Raw genomic sequence first — 12,617 nt, 5'->3', positions numbered from 1 at the left:
TATGAGTTTGAAATGCACAGTAAAGTCTCAATGGCTTGGATCGTTGGACTTGGTCCTAGCCTTGGACTTGTTCGGGTTCCCGGGGTTGGTCTCGTTTACACGGAGCTAGCTAGTGGAGTCCCTCACATTTTCTCTCATTTCATTACAAATCTACCGGCCATTCATTCAGTTGTGGTGTTCGTATGCGTCAAGAACCTCCCTGTTTACACCGTCCCCGAGGAAGAGCGGTTCCTCGTTAAAAGGATTGGTCCAAAAAACTTCCACATGTTCCGTTGTGTTGCAAGGTAAACATCTCAAACAGTGTTTACGCGGTGATTACTAGGGTGTACTGAACACTCTTGTATTAGCTATTATAGATTTCGTCGTCCATTGTGTTAACAGGTACGGATACAGAGATTTGCACAAGAAAGATGATGACTTTGAGAAACGACTCTTTGAGAGCCTCTTCTTGTACGTCCGCCTTGAATCAATGATGGAAGGAGGCTGTTCGGATTCCGATGAGTACAGCATCTGCGGAAGCCAGCAACAGCATAAAGAAACACTTGGGAACGGAAACGAGAACGAGAATCTGGCAACGTTTGATACATTTGACTCGATAGAGTCGATAACGCCAGTGAAACGGGTGAGCCACACGGTGACAGCGTCGAGCCAGATGAGCGGTGGAGTAGACGAGCTGGAGTTCATAAATAGGTGCCGTGATGCAGGAGTGGTGCACATTATGGGGAACACGGTAGTTCGAGCCAGGAGAGAAGCGAGATTCTACAAGAAGATAGCCATTGACTACGTGTATGCGTTTTTAAGGAAGATTTGTAGAGAACATAGTGCTATCTACAATGTTCCTCAGGAAAGTCTTTTGAATGTTGGTCAGATTTTCTATGTATAATGATATAAACAGTATTTATGTATATGCATGTGTTTTAAATACTCTGCTTGTATGTTAATATGTCTCTGATGTTGTATAGTTTATACCAAAATTTTGGTGCATGAGCAGAAATATTTAGATGCCAACTCATTATGCATATCTACTTAAAAGAACTATATAAATCAAGTTAAACTATTATAACAAAATCATATACATATAAAATTGATCTTTTTATTATTGAAAGAAAAAAGACTCCGAGTACAGAAAAAGAGTCCAAGTCCAAAGCCTTTGTACCAAAACCAATTTACTTACACTCAATAATAATAAAAATGGCTATACAATATGTGCTTTTAGGGTTTCTTGTACAAATCAACACAATCGTTTCTCACCTTGAAACTGTAGCAGCACACAAATCCGAAAGAAGCAGCAAAGGATATTTTATACACAAACCATTTTTTTTTACGAATTACGTACCAGCAACAATAAAATTGACAGATTACTTGTGGATTTGGTGGTTGACGGCGTGTGGTTTTGTGTGGACCGCAGAGGAGGACATGGTGCGGAGACGTCTGGCTATTTCCGGGAAGGCAGGTCGAACAAATGGGTCAGGAGCCCAACACTGCTCCATCAGCATTCTCCACTCCGGGTCACAATAGTTTGGCACGGTTGGTCTCAATGTATTGTTCACTATGCCTCCTACGGTTTTTATTCACACAAGTAACAAATGAGCAAGAGATTCAGACTACCGAAACAGTTAAGCTTGATATTCATTAATGCAAATAGGAATGTTAAGGCGGGTTAGCCCACCGACTCAGCTCTAGAAAGTATGCCCATAGATTCAGAACCGGGGACAGTTTTAAATTTTAAAACCATTGCCAAGACAGACAAACCTACTTGTACACAACCTTGTTGGTACGAAAGGGATCTGAGAGCGAATGAGAAAAGAGAGAGTAACTTACCGATTATTGCCCCATAATGCATATTGGCGTAGGGTTCCTCACCGGTAAGAATTTCCCACAAGACAATTCCAAAAGAGAACACATCAACCTGTGTGACATGAAGTATCCATGGCGAAACATTACTTGCAGGATTAGGGCATGGAAACTAAATAAATACAAAAACCGATTATCTCTGTTTTTCATCTACCAACAACTAATTTGAGAGCTTTGGAATTCATTCATTTGCACAAGGATGTTATGGACTCTTACCTTTTCAGAAACTTTGCTGCTGCTGCCACTAAGTAGCTCCGGAGCCATCCAAGGGAGGGTTCCCCTTACGCCGCCAGTGACCAAAGTGTTTCTCTTTATCTTTGACAGACCAAAATCACCGACCTGCAAAAAGCATCATATCTTTGTTACTTAAACAAAACAAAATGAAAATGTTGCAACATTCTGTTCTCAAACTGTCCTGGAGAGTCACCTTGCATATGGGACGGGCAGGATCTTTTAAGTTGACAAGCAAGTTATCACACTTCAAATCGAAATGCACTATGCTCTTTGAGTGCAAATATTCCATTCCAAAAGCTGCATCCATTGCAATGATCAGTCGCTTACGTCTATCAAGGTGCCTGTATTCGCCAAATTTGAATTGATATAAAACTAGATATATCTTGATGAAGCAAGGATTACGACATGCTGTAATAAACAATTACCTGTTGCTGAGCAAAACATGCCTAAGCGATCCATTGACCATGTACTCTGTCACTGTAGCTAAAGTTCCTCCTGGTCCATCTTTCACTACGCCGTAAAATGCCATAACATTTGGATGGTGAAGCTTTGAAAGAATTTCAGCTTCATGCCAGAACTCGGAGGTCTGAAAATTTCAATCAGTAGTTGGTGAAACTGAAAACCAATTAAACTAATGCAACTTTTGTGAAAGTAAGAATCGTGTTTCTTTACGGATGGAAAAATCAAATACGATTCTATAGGGAATGCCAACTTCTTGCTCATAACAAGCATCTAAAAACCGCTTCAGGCAAAGAAAAATGGACAATGAAAAGCTCGGTTTTGAGTTGAGATAGTGGTAGTGTCTTCTAGCAGTACTCTAGTTACCCTAATGAATACAATTACTTTAAACCACTCAGTGATCAATGTACTTATATAAATCCAAAGAACGCTCAACTTATTACGAAAGAAAGCTCACCAATCTCTCTTGTTCAGATGAACGACCAATAAAACAGCTCCTTTTTATTCGCTTGATCGCAACATCTGTACCCCTCCACTTTCCATGATAAACAGTTCCAAAGGTACCAGAACCTAATTCCTTCAGTTCTTCTAAGTCGTCATTTTTAATGACCTGAAACAGAAAACAAAATGGATAACAATCGTTTCATTTTTTCTCCATCAGTGAGAAACCCAGGAGCAAGATTACAACAAGATTTATAAACTTTCAATGATTTCACCTGCCAATGGGGCTACATGATGCCTATTCTACAAAATTCCTTTAAACAAGAGCAGGCAATACCATAAACAGAAAAGACAGCTTAAAGGTTGCATTAGAAAGTCATAACTTGGTTGACAGAATATAAAAGTCCTTCTGGTACTTAGGGTCTGTAATGCTAAAGAGTAATACTTCGTTGTACGAAAGCCATCTATTAAAGTAAATCAGAACAATCAAACAGGCTCTTTGTTGTGATGCTGTTCACTTCACTAATGGTGGTTGTTCAAACATTACATAGTATCTGATTAAATAGAGAGGTGCAAAAGCAACAGCTTGTAAACATGTTAAGCCATACGCTGAAAAATGCATTACCTGCAGAGACCTCATGCCACTATCCGCAACCATAAAGTCAATGAGAGGAACTCCAGTATTCTGCATATACAAATCCAAATTTATAGAAATTAGTAAATTATCAGTTGAGACAGGTGTTTTCTAGTAGTGAAACTTTCTTAGATTTTCCATATTTAGGTTGAATACGATAAGCTTACCAAAGTTGTATCTATGCTTTCAGCACCTTTGATCTGTGACTGACTGTAATCTTCATGAGTGTCTACTGTGTTCAAATTTGCTATGGTAGTGGTAGACACATCCGGCTGGATATTTCCATCAAAGTGGATTTGTGAATTTATCTGACTTGAAGCAACTTTCTCAGACTGCAATGGTGGGTAGCTATAATCAATAGGAACTCCGTTGGTATTAGTCAGGGAAGTGGGAAATCCAGGGTGGTCCTGATCCATAAGGGATAGATCCTTCCTCTCAAACTCATCCTGCGCCAAATTTCGAAAGTACGACCAAGTTTTAGGGTCATTATTCTGAATATTTAAACTCACACCAGCCCCATCGGCATGCAATGGCTCTAATTCAGGGAAAGACTCTTCCGCTTTCAAAATATCAGCAAGAAATTCACGAGGAAACCTATCATTTATATCAACAACTATATCCCCCTTCTCAGTGTGTCCTCGTGGAACAGCCTTTAATGAAGTCTTTGTCTGACTTACATGCTCCGAAGCGTTAGGCTCCAAGTTTCTCTTTTCAGACTGTGCCATACTACCCTCCGCTGTCCAGATGCTTTCAGGAGCTGATCTTACTGGTGCGGTAGAATGCACATTCTGGGACTCCATATTTGCTTCATGAGAAGTTTCTGATGATTCGCTGATAGGTAGGAATGCATCTGAAGTGTTGTGAGCCATTACAAATTGAGAAGCAAGGGAATCATCAGATTTAGACAAACGGTTAGTTTCTGCTGGATCTCGGAGAGTGCGCTCAGAATGAAAAACTCTCGGATGAATCACAGGCTGGTCGACATTGCTCAAATTAGATGAATTACCATCTGAAGTACCATGTCCAGACGCTGAGAGTCCTCCAGGCAGACAAAATGGATTGTCCTGATTATTTGTCATGCTTTCACTTGCTGTAGCTAAAGCACCCGCTTTCGGAACATAATCCTGGGATGTTCTAAGATTTTTTTCTGGATAAACAAAGGATTTTGGATCTGGTGTTGAATTGGATGATTTCATGGAAACAGGAGCTTCTTCCTTGAGGGCGAGATCTGGGACCTTAGAATCAGTAGATACAGAGGAAACGGAATACTCATTGACCCTTGTGGTTTGTCCTTTCTTCATCTTTGGCTCCTTTGCTGACAGATTGTTCTCAACATGGTCCTGGGATTTTCTAAGACTTTTTTCTGGAAGAGCTGAAGAACTTATATCTGGTGTTGAACTGGATGTTTGTGTGGCAATTGGAGCTTCTTCCTTTACGAGGTGGTCTGGGACTATCAAATCATCAGGCATAGAAGAAACAGAATACTCACTGACCCTTGGGGTTGAGGATTCTCTCTTCATCTTTGGCTCCTTTGCCGAAAGATTGCTCTCATCAGTAGATACATTAGCAGGATCATTTACCTTCTGAAATGAATCATCTCTTCTCATCTTAGCCTCTTTTGATGAAGCTTCTGGTTCTGGGTCTTGTACATGAAAGATCTGCTCCTCACGCGAAACTCCTTGCTCAGGTTTTTGTGGATAGTGAGGCGCCAGAGGTGTTTCAGGATTCACAGAATAAGGGATATAATGTGGCTGTGGTTGAACATGCAAAGAAGCAGACCCCTTCTCATCTATATAGGCAATGTTTGCCATGTGAGCTGATGTGTAAACTTGGTGGCTACCAAGTCCAGTGAAGTGCAATTGCTGTCCTAAATAAGGCTGTGGAAATGGCTCATTTCCAGTAGACAAACCTGTTACAAGTTGAGAAGCTTGGCTCGCTGATAAAGATTCATTACCTGGCAAAGGAGCAACCGAAGCTACTGCTGGTTCTGTGGTAGCCCGATTGATCTTCCTATCAATACTCCCTTGCAGTAGTTCATCCAAATTGTTCCCGGGAGCACTTATTCCAAGGGAACTTTTTCGAGAGCTTAGATCCATCCCATTGACAGCGACAACATACTGAACCTCAGAATCACCGTCTGCATGTTCTATAACGAACTGAGCCTCCTCTACATCACTGCTTGAAAACAAGAACATCCTCGGCTTCTCAGATCCTCCATTACCAAACACAATACATTCCTCCATCATGTTTTGTAAATCCTCATCAGAAGATACAGAGACCAAAGCATCGAGATCCTCGCCTGGCAGCTGATATTTTACGGTACGTGCTTCAGGGAACATTTCTTTCATTTTATGCATGAGTTCTTGGAAAGAAATGGTCTTGCTAATACGTATGATACGCGTTTCGCCACCTACATATCTAAGTTTCTGATCTCTGGGGCGGGGTATAATTTTACCACCAAAACTACACAAGAACTTCGCCAGGTTCAAAGAGCTATCAGAAGCTCTAGAAGAAACCAAACTAGGACGCCTTTGACCAGTATCATTCCTCGAAGAGGTAACTGGGGCAGACTGGGCCAGCTCATGATAGGTCTTATCTTCAATTCTAGAAGGAGGTTTCCTCTCTTGCTCAAAGGCATGACGTTTATCTTCTGTGGCTTTAGAGCCACTCTCTGACATCGGATGAACCATTCCCATGGCAGTTAAGTTAACAGGAACAGGCATACCACTGGGGTCACCATACACATTTGGGATGAACTGCGGTTTCATAACTACTCTATCTCTCATAAACTCAAAAGCAAATTCTTCACCGGTCTGTATAGAGTAGTTTAGCACTGGCCGAGCAGGGGTCGAAATAGCATAATCTGGAGGTCGTACATTGGTGTTAAAATTAGTAGAAGAATCGTGAGGAAACCGTTGATTCATGGAGCCAAGGCCCTCATCTCTAGGGTCAGGGGAAGTATACCGAACGTTTTCATAGCCCTTTGCTTGATCCATGTTTTCTTTGTCAAGTTGTCTATCCATCTAGTTCATCAACTCCCTCAGAGACGCTTGGAGGCGACAGATCATGATCATAGCCCAAGTCAAATCTTAGCATAAGCATCATTCGTAAGTATCAAACGTTTTTTTTGGCTGCAGAACAAGACCTTCTAACATGAAAAAATCAAACTCTCATTGAGGTGCCTGAAATTTAGAGAAAGAGTAATTTTACTAAAACATCAAAAACATAATCAGGAACGAACAAAAAAACACCACATACAATCAAACCTTAGGACTGGAAACAAACTATACTATATAAGGAACAATTTGGGTATACAAACCAGTGAAACTCCCTACTCTAGCAAATCTACAATAAACTAGCTACAGATATTTAAACTGATCAACTGAAAGGAGTGAACTCAACCTACATCTACAATTTGGGTAACACGAGTCGAGCTGGAAATCTGAAATCGACCAGCTTCACCAAACTATTAGCAAAACCCCATTTGTATCTCCNAAAAAAAAAAAAAAAAAAAGAAAGAAAAGTGAAAATCAACGGATCAACCAATAGAACTAAAACCAAAATCAAAATCAAGTCCACGAAATAAATAGAGTCACACTACCGTACAATTCCAAACCTCAAACGAACAAAAAACAAAAAAAAAAAAACCGATCAAGCATAAAAAAAAAAAAACCACTGAAACACCAAAAAAAAAAAGCAAGATCTAAGTATCAATACCCAAAATTCAAAGGGGAAACACATCGGATCCAGAGAATTCTCGACAACAGAAGATCAAAATTCAGAATAAACCTAAAGGAAGGAAGGCTGCTGAGTAAGCAAAAGAAGAAGTAGAGCAAAAGAAAGGGTATCACAAGGAAGAACATACACAGTGAGAGAGAGAGAGAGAGAGACTGTGAGGTTTGACGATCGATGAGTAGAAAGAAACTAGAAAGAAAGAAGACAAGTCCTTCCTCCCTCCTCCTTAATCTCTCTTCTTCTTCTTCTTCTTCTTCTTTTTTGGACATTCCACAAAAAAAAAATTATATTCTCCTCTCTCTCTCTCTCAAAAAAAAAAAAAAAGAGAAATCAAAGTACTGTATGCGTTATATAAACCAAATTATATTATTACTACTATCTCGTACATTATTTTATTCACATGTAACTTTATTATTATATAATAATAATCGTAGAAAAGCTTATGTCATCTCTGTGTATATTTTTTTTTTTGCCAGTCTGATTATCCACTAAAGTTTTTCTTTTTATTTCTTACTAATTATTTTAACTATAAAAGTTTTTATTAAAGGTTTGCGAAAAAAATATTCCAGGGGAAATATATAATACAGGGTGTAATCTAACTGTCACGGCCATAAATAATAAATACATAATTCCACCTGACGCCAATAATATTTAAATATTTTTTTCCTTTTTTTTATTTGTTATTTTTATTTTATTTCCAAAAATTAGCCGCAAATTTGCAAAAAACCTAAAACAGAGCTCAAAACACTTTTACGCACACTGTTTTGAAACAAAACCAAACTACTATGCTCAGTTCCGCCGCCACCGCTGCCTCCGTGAGTGCTCGCTCCGGCGATATTCTCTGCGGCTATTTTCGTAGAAAAACCGTCGCGCCTTTTCGTTTTGCCCAACCCGTGAGTTTCTCTCGTCTTCTGTTTGTGTGTGTGGTTCGTGTCTTTGTTTTCACGTTCTGCTTAACTTTTTTTTTTTAACGTTTAAGTGGGATTTTTCAATGAGCAGGTCTATTGTACATCGCTGCGTCCGAGTCTCGTTGCGGTTCGAGCTATGGCGGAGTCTCAGACAACTGCTCAGACGAATCAGCCGCACTCCTCTGGCTCCTCTGGTTTGCAATTTTTTTTTCTCTTTTGCTGCAATTTTCAAAAATTCCAGAGATTGGTTTTGATTCTGTTGTGTGGTTTTGAATTAATCTGAGCATATATGAATCAGGAAAGAAGCAAGCTTTGATATCTTTATCTGACAAGAGTGACTTGGCTTCTCTTGGCAACGGTCTGCAAGACTTGGGGTATGTCTTCTTCTTCACAATTCTCTTGCTTACAACTATACAAGTTTCAATTTTTCTTTTTCGATTCACATTTCAATTTATGTGTTTAATTGATTCTCTTTTTTTTTTCATATGTTATTTGCGTAGATACACTATTGTATCTACCGGAGGAACTGCTTCTACGTTGGAGAATGCTGGAGTCTCTGTGACTAAAGTGGAGAAGATTACTCACTTTCCAGAAATGGCAAGTTTGCTTTTTTTTTTTCTCTTAAGCTCGCTGCTCTTGCTTCAGATTTTGTCTTCTATTTTAATGCTTTAAAGATTTCGATAAATATAAAAGGCTGGTGTCAAATTTTGTGACTTTTGGCAATGATTGTACCATTGTTTTGTTGAGTCTAGTATATATTAAACTTGGCTTTCCTTTTTATTTTCTCTTATAGCTAGATGGCCGTGTCAAAACTTTGCACCCAAACATACACGGTGGCATTCTCGCTAGAAGAGATGTGGAACATCATATGGAAGCTCTTAATGAGCATGGGATTGGTGAGTTTTGACATTTAATTTACCCTCTATGTTCTAAGGTTTTGTCATCTATAATAATGTCTCCTTCATACTAAACTTCACGTGTTGCTTTTTGTATTTCTTGACAGGTACATTTGATGTGGTGGTTGTCAATCTGTATCCATTCTACGACAAAGTTACTGCTCCAGGTGGGATCAGCTTTGAGGATGGGATTGAGAACATCGACATTGGTGGTCCTGCTATGATTAGAGCAGCTGCTAAGGTATATCCGTATGAGACTTTTTCTTTACATTCATTTCATGATTATTAATGTACTTATTCTACTATTATGTTCGACAGAACCACAAAGACGTTCTCATTGTTGTGGACTCAGAGGATTATCAAGCTGTTTTGGAGTATCTCAAAGGAGGACAAAGTGACCAACAATTCCGCAGAAAACTTGCGTGGAAGGCCTTTCAGCATGTTGCTGCATATGATTCTGCTGTTTCAGAATGGCTATGGAAGCAGACTGAAGGAAGTATGTGGTTGTTTTTATGTGGTTCTCCTTACACTAGTTATGCAAATTGGCAACTTACATTGATTACTAATCCTGTTTTTTTTTTCTCAGAAGAGAAGTTCCCTCCCAGCTTTACAGTTCCGCTTGAACTTAAGAGTTCTCTTCGTTACGGTGAAAACCCTCATCAAAAAGCTGCATTTTATGTTGATAAGAGCCTTGCTGAAGTGAACGCTGGTGGTATCGCAACAGCGATTCAGCACCATGGAAAGGTAATATACTTTTTACACATCATATTTGTAAAAGTATATAGCAGCTGGTCATAGTTTTATACTGCCAATTATGTTTTGACTTTTCTATTTATATCTGTGAGCAGGAAATGTCATACAACAACTATCTTGATGCTGATGCTGCGTGGAACTGTGTGTCGGAATTTGAAAACCCTACATGTGTAGTCGTGAAGCATACAAATCCATGTGGTGTGGCCTCTCGTGATGATATTCTTGAGGCTTACCGGCTAGCTGTAGAAGCTGACCCAGTTAGTGCCTTTGGTGGCATTGTAGCTTTCAATGTTGAAGTTGACGAGGTAATCAGAAATCAAGCTACTGTTGTGTCATAGATTATTCTATTGTTTAGTGATCTGTATCTTCTCTCTAGGTTCTTGCGAGGGAGCTCCGGGAGTTCAGGAGCCCAACAGATGGGGAAACTAGAATGTTTTATGAAATCGTGGTTGCTCCAAAGTATACTGCTAAAGGTCTTGAAGTCCTCAAAGGGAAATCGAAAACTTTGAGGATCCTTGAGGCTAAAAAGAATGACCAAGGGAAACTATCGCTCAGACAGGTTGGTGGTGGCTGGTTGGCTCAGGACTCAGACGATATAACTCCAGAAGATATCAGTTTCAAGTCTGTCTCAGAGAAAACTCCGACTGAAAGCGAACTTGCGGATGCCAAATTTGCTTGGCTCTGCGTTAAGCATGTCAAGAGCAATGCCATTGTGATAGCAAAGGTTGGGAATTTTTTTTTTTCTCTCTTTGATTCCTTTTTCTTGTTTCCCTTTCTATACTTTGTTTCTGATTCTTCGGTTTCTGGATCAAGAACAATTGTATGCTGGGGATGGGAAGTGGGCAGCCAAACAGAGTAGAGAGTCTGAGATTAGCTTTCAAGAAAGCTGGCGAGGAAGCCAAAGGAGCTGCCTTGGCCAGTGACGCATTCTTCCCTTTCGGTATTTTTTTCCATTCTTTTGTCTGAAATGAATGACTCATCAACCAACAGATCTGTTGGCCGATCTGAATTGTGAAATTTCTTGTTGTGTGAATTGTGCAGCTTGGAAAGATGCGGTGGAAGAGGCGTGTGAGAAAGGAATAGGCGTGATAGCAGAACCTGGAGGCAGTATTAGAGACCAAGACGCCATTGATTGCTGCAAAAAGTACGGAGTCTCTCTGCTCTTCACCAACGTTAGACATTTCCGCCATTGACTGATGAATCCTCAAATATTTGCTCTTATAAACATTTCCAAGAGATTCTGAAGATGAGAACCCACCAGGCAACACAAAGAGTGGGAAATAAAAAATGTTGTAACATTGGATTGCGTTCGACTTTATGTATTATGATTAGAGTTGTTCCTACTTAATAGAGTTGACATTTTTACCCAAAAATCATATTTTTTGGCAACACCCAGAAACTGATGAGATGTGTATATAAATATCCAACATTTCAACTCAAACTAGAACGAGAAAGTTCCCGTCTGTAAAGGATATATAGAGAGAGAGATGGTGACAGGGAAAGTGGTGGTGGAGAAAGTAGGAGGAAGATCTACAGCTACGAGTTGCTTCTCCAAGTATCCTCTCAAGTTCTTACTTCCGAGCAAGGTCCCTCTCTCTCTCTGGAGAATCTTTTCACAGTTTGAAAAATTCAATCTTTCATTTTTAAAATTCCGACACTGAACTTTCAGGCTGCTCCTGCCGGAACTGACGTTGTCTGGATTTACAGCATCACCTACGGCGGCGGCATTGTCTCTGTATCTCCATTCTTCCTCCTCTTTATATTTCTCTGTCTCGCTCTCTCTTTGTCCATCGATGCTTGAATCATCGAACAAGTTCTTGTTCAAATTATGTAGGGAGATTCGATTTCATGTGAATTCACCGTTGGTGATGGATGCACCGCAGTGATTACAACCCAGTCTTCTACTAAGGTTGACTCAAATTAGGGATTTTTCTCTCTTTGAATTGAACACTAGTTCTATCCTACTTGGTTGATTTTTCTTGACTTGGATCTTGTGATTCCATTCAGGTATACAAGGCAATAGGATCAGAGTGTTCTGAACAAATAGTGGAAGTAATGTTTCTTTTGCTATTAATCATTTTGAGCTGTGTTACAAGAAGATAGAATTAGGACCCTTCTCTTTGAAGTCTTGTGTTCTTGATTGATCTTTGGGTTTGTTGTGTACAGTAGGCGAGAATCGGGAGTGAGTCACTTTTGGTTGTGATTCCAGATCCAGTGACTTGCTTCTCCACTGCCCGGTACTATCAGAAACAGATCTTTAGATTGGTTTCCGACTCTAATCTTGTCCTTGTGGATTGGATCACTAGCGGGCGTCACGCAAACGGTGAAAAATGGGATTTTGAGTTTTACAAGAGCATCAACAACGTCTACCTGGAAGATGATTACCCTCTATTTCTTGACACAGTAATTACTAATCTCTTACCCACTTTTAGATTTATAGACAATTCCTCTTACAGTTAGCGAGATTAGACCAAGCTTTGGCTTTAGTAATGGTTTTATTCACTGCAGGTACTGTTAGAGAAGAGGAGCATCCAAAGCATAGCCGAACGGATGCAAGACTATCACGCCATAGCAATGGTCATACTCTTCGGGTATGTGATTGTAATGCACATTTTATAGTCTGACATTACTCTCTGTATCTTTGCTAAAATGTGTGTGACAATGAATCAAGGTCAAAGCTGAAGGAAATCCAAAAGCAAGTCC

The 12,617-nt window shown here is 39.8% G+C and overlaps 4 protein-coding genes across 5 annotated transcripts in view; 3 read left to right on the top strand and 1 right to left on the bottom strand.

Moving 5' to 3' along the window:
• LOC104792261 (potassium transporter 11-like) lies at positions 7-994 on the top strand. Its single transcript, XM_010518376.2, has 2 exons — positions 7-284; positions 382-994. The coding sequence occupies exons 1-2, from the start codon at positions 13-15 to the stop codon at positions 881-883; spliced, it is 774 nt and encodes a 257-aa protein (XP_010516678.1). The 5' UTR covers positions 7-12; the 3' UTR covers positions 884-994.
• On the bottom strand, positions 1,130-7,663 carry LOC104792260 (dual specificity protein kinase splB-like). 2 transcript variants are annotated; one of them, XM_010518374.2, is made up of 9 exons: positions 7,340-7,663; positions 3,790-6,804; positions 3,614-3,673; positions 3,005-3,157; positions 2,514-2,674; positions 2,282-2,429; positions 2,071-2,193; positions 1,822-1,909; positions 1,130-1,558 (listed from the first exon to the last, which is right to left on the bottom strand). In XM_010518374.2, the coding sequence occupies exons 2-9, from the start codon at positions 6,643-6,645 to the stop codon at positions 1,359-1,361; spliced, it is 3,789 nt and encodes a 1,262-aa protein (XP_010516676.1). In that variant the 5' UTR covers positions 6,646-6,804; positions 7,340-7,663; the 3' UTR covers positions 1,130-1,358. The 2 variants fall into 2 exon arrangements, with proteins under 2 accessions (XP_010516676.1, XP_010516677.1); XM_010518375.2 differs by having other exon boundaries at positions 7,488-7,663.
• Positions 8,079-11,303, top strand: LOC104792259 (bifunctional purine biosynthesis protein PurH). Its single transcript, XM_010518371.2, has 12 exons — positions 8,079-8,250; positions 8,357-8,459; positions 8,564-8,639; positions 8,766-8,862; positions 9,059-9,161; positions 9,269-9,402; positions 9,480-9,657; positions 9,748-9,905; positions 10,010-10,219; positions 10,291-10,638; positions 10,728-10,854; positions 10,956-11,303. The coding sequence occupies exons 1-12, from the start codon at positions 8,143-8,145 to the stop codon at positions 11,105-11,107; spliced, it is 1,794 nt and encodes a 597-aa protein (XP_010516673.1). The 5' UTR covers positions 8,079-8,142; the 3' UTR covers positions 11,108-11,303.
• The window catches only part of LOC104699241 (urease accessory protein D), a 2,030-nt gene continuing 792 nt past the window's right edge, over positions 11,380-12,617 (top strand). Inside the window, exons 1-7 of the mRNA XM_010414575.1 lie at positions 11,380-11,500; positions 11,584-11,649; positions 11,749-11,823; positions 11,922-11,966; positions 12,084-12,317; positions 12,423-12,505; positions 12,586-12,613. Coding sequence (XP_010412877.1) covers positions 11,402-11,500; positions 11,584-11,649; positions 11,749-11,823; positions 11,922-11,966; positions 12,084-12,317; positions 12,423-12,505; positions 12,586-12,613 — 630 coding nt within the window. The 5' untranslated portion in view covers positions 11,380-11,401. The remainder of the gene's footprint in view (positions 11,501-11,583; positions 11,650-11,748; positions 11,824-11,921; positions 11,967-12,083; positions 12,318-12,422; positions 12,506-12,585; positions 12,614-12,617) is intronic.

The sequence above is a fragment of the Camelina sativa genome, chromosome 6 (assembly GCF_000633955.1).
Source record: "Camelina sativa cultivar DH55 chromosome 6, Cs, whole genome shotgun sequence".
Taxonomy (NCBI): domain Eukaryota; kingdom Viridiplantae; phylum Streptophyta; class Magnoliopsida; order Brassicales; family Brassicaceae; genus Camelina; species Camelina sativa.
This window is presented reverse-complemented; position numbering and strand designations above follow the sequence as displayed.

Coding starts and splice junctions, on each gene's coding strand:
- LOC104792261 (XM_010518376.2), top strand. CDS start 13: ATGCACAGTAAAGTCTCAATGGCTTGGATCGTTGGACTTGGTCCTAGC. Junction 285..381: donor ATGTTCCGTTGTGTTGCAAG/GTAAACATCTCA, acceptor TTGTGTTAACAG/GTACGGATACAGAGATTTGC.
- LOC104792260 (XM_010518374.2), bottom strand. CDS start 6,645: ATGGATAGACAACTTGACAAAGAAAACATGGATCAAGCAAAGGGCTAT. Junction 1,910..2,070: donor GCAGCAAAGTTTCTGAAAAG/GTAAGAGTCCAT, acceptor CATGTCACACAG/GTTGATGTGTTCTCTTTTGG. Junction 1,559..1,821: donor GCATTATGGGGCAATAATCG/GTAAGTTACTCT, acceptor TAAAAACCGTAG/GAGGCATAGTGAACAATACA.
- LOC104792259 (XM_010518371.2), top strand. CDS start 8,143: ATGCTCAGTTCCGCCGCCACCGCTGCCTCCGTGAGTGCTCGCTCCGGC. Junction 8,460..8,563: donor GCACTCCTCTGGCTCCTCTG/GTTTGCAATTTT, acceptor TATATGAATCAG/GAAAGAAGCAAGCTTTGATA. Junction 10,220..10,290: donor TCAATGTTGAAGTTGACGAG/GTAATCAGAAAT, acceptor TCTTCTCTCTAG/GTTCTTGCGAGGGAGCTCCG.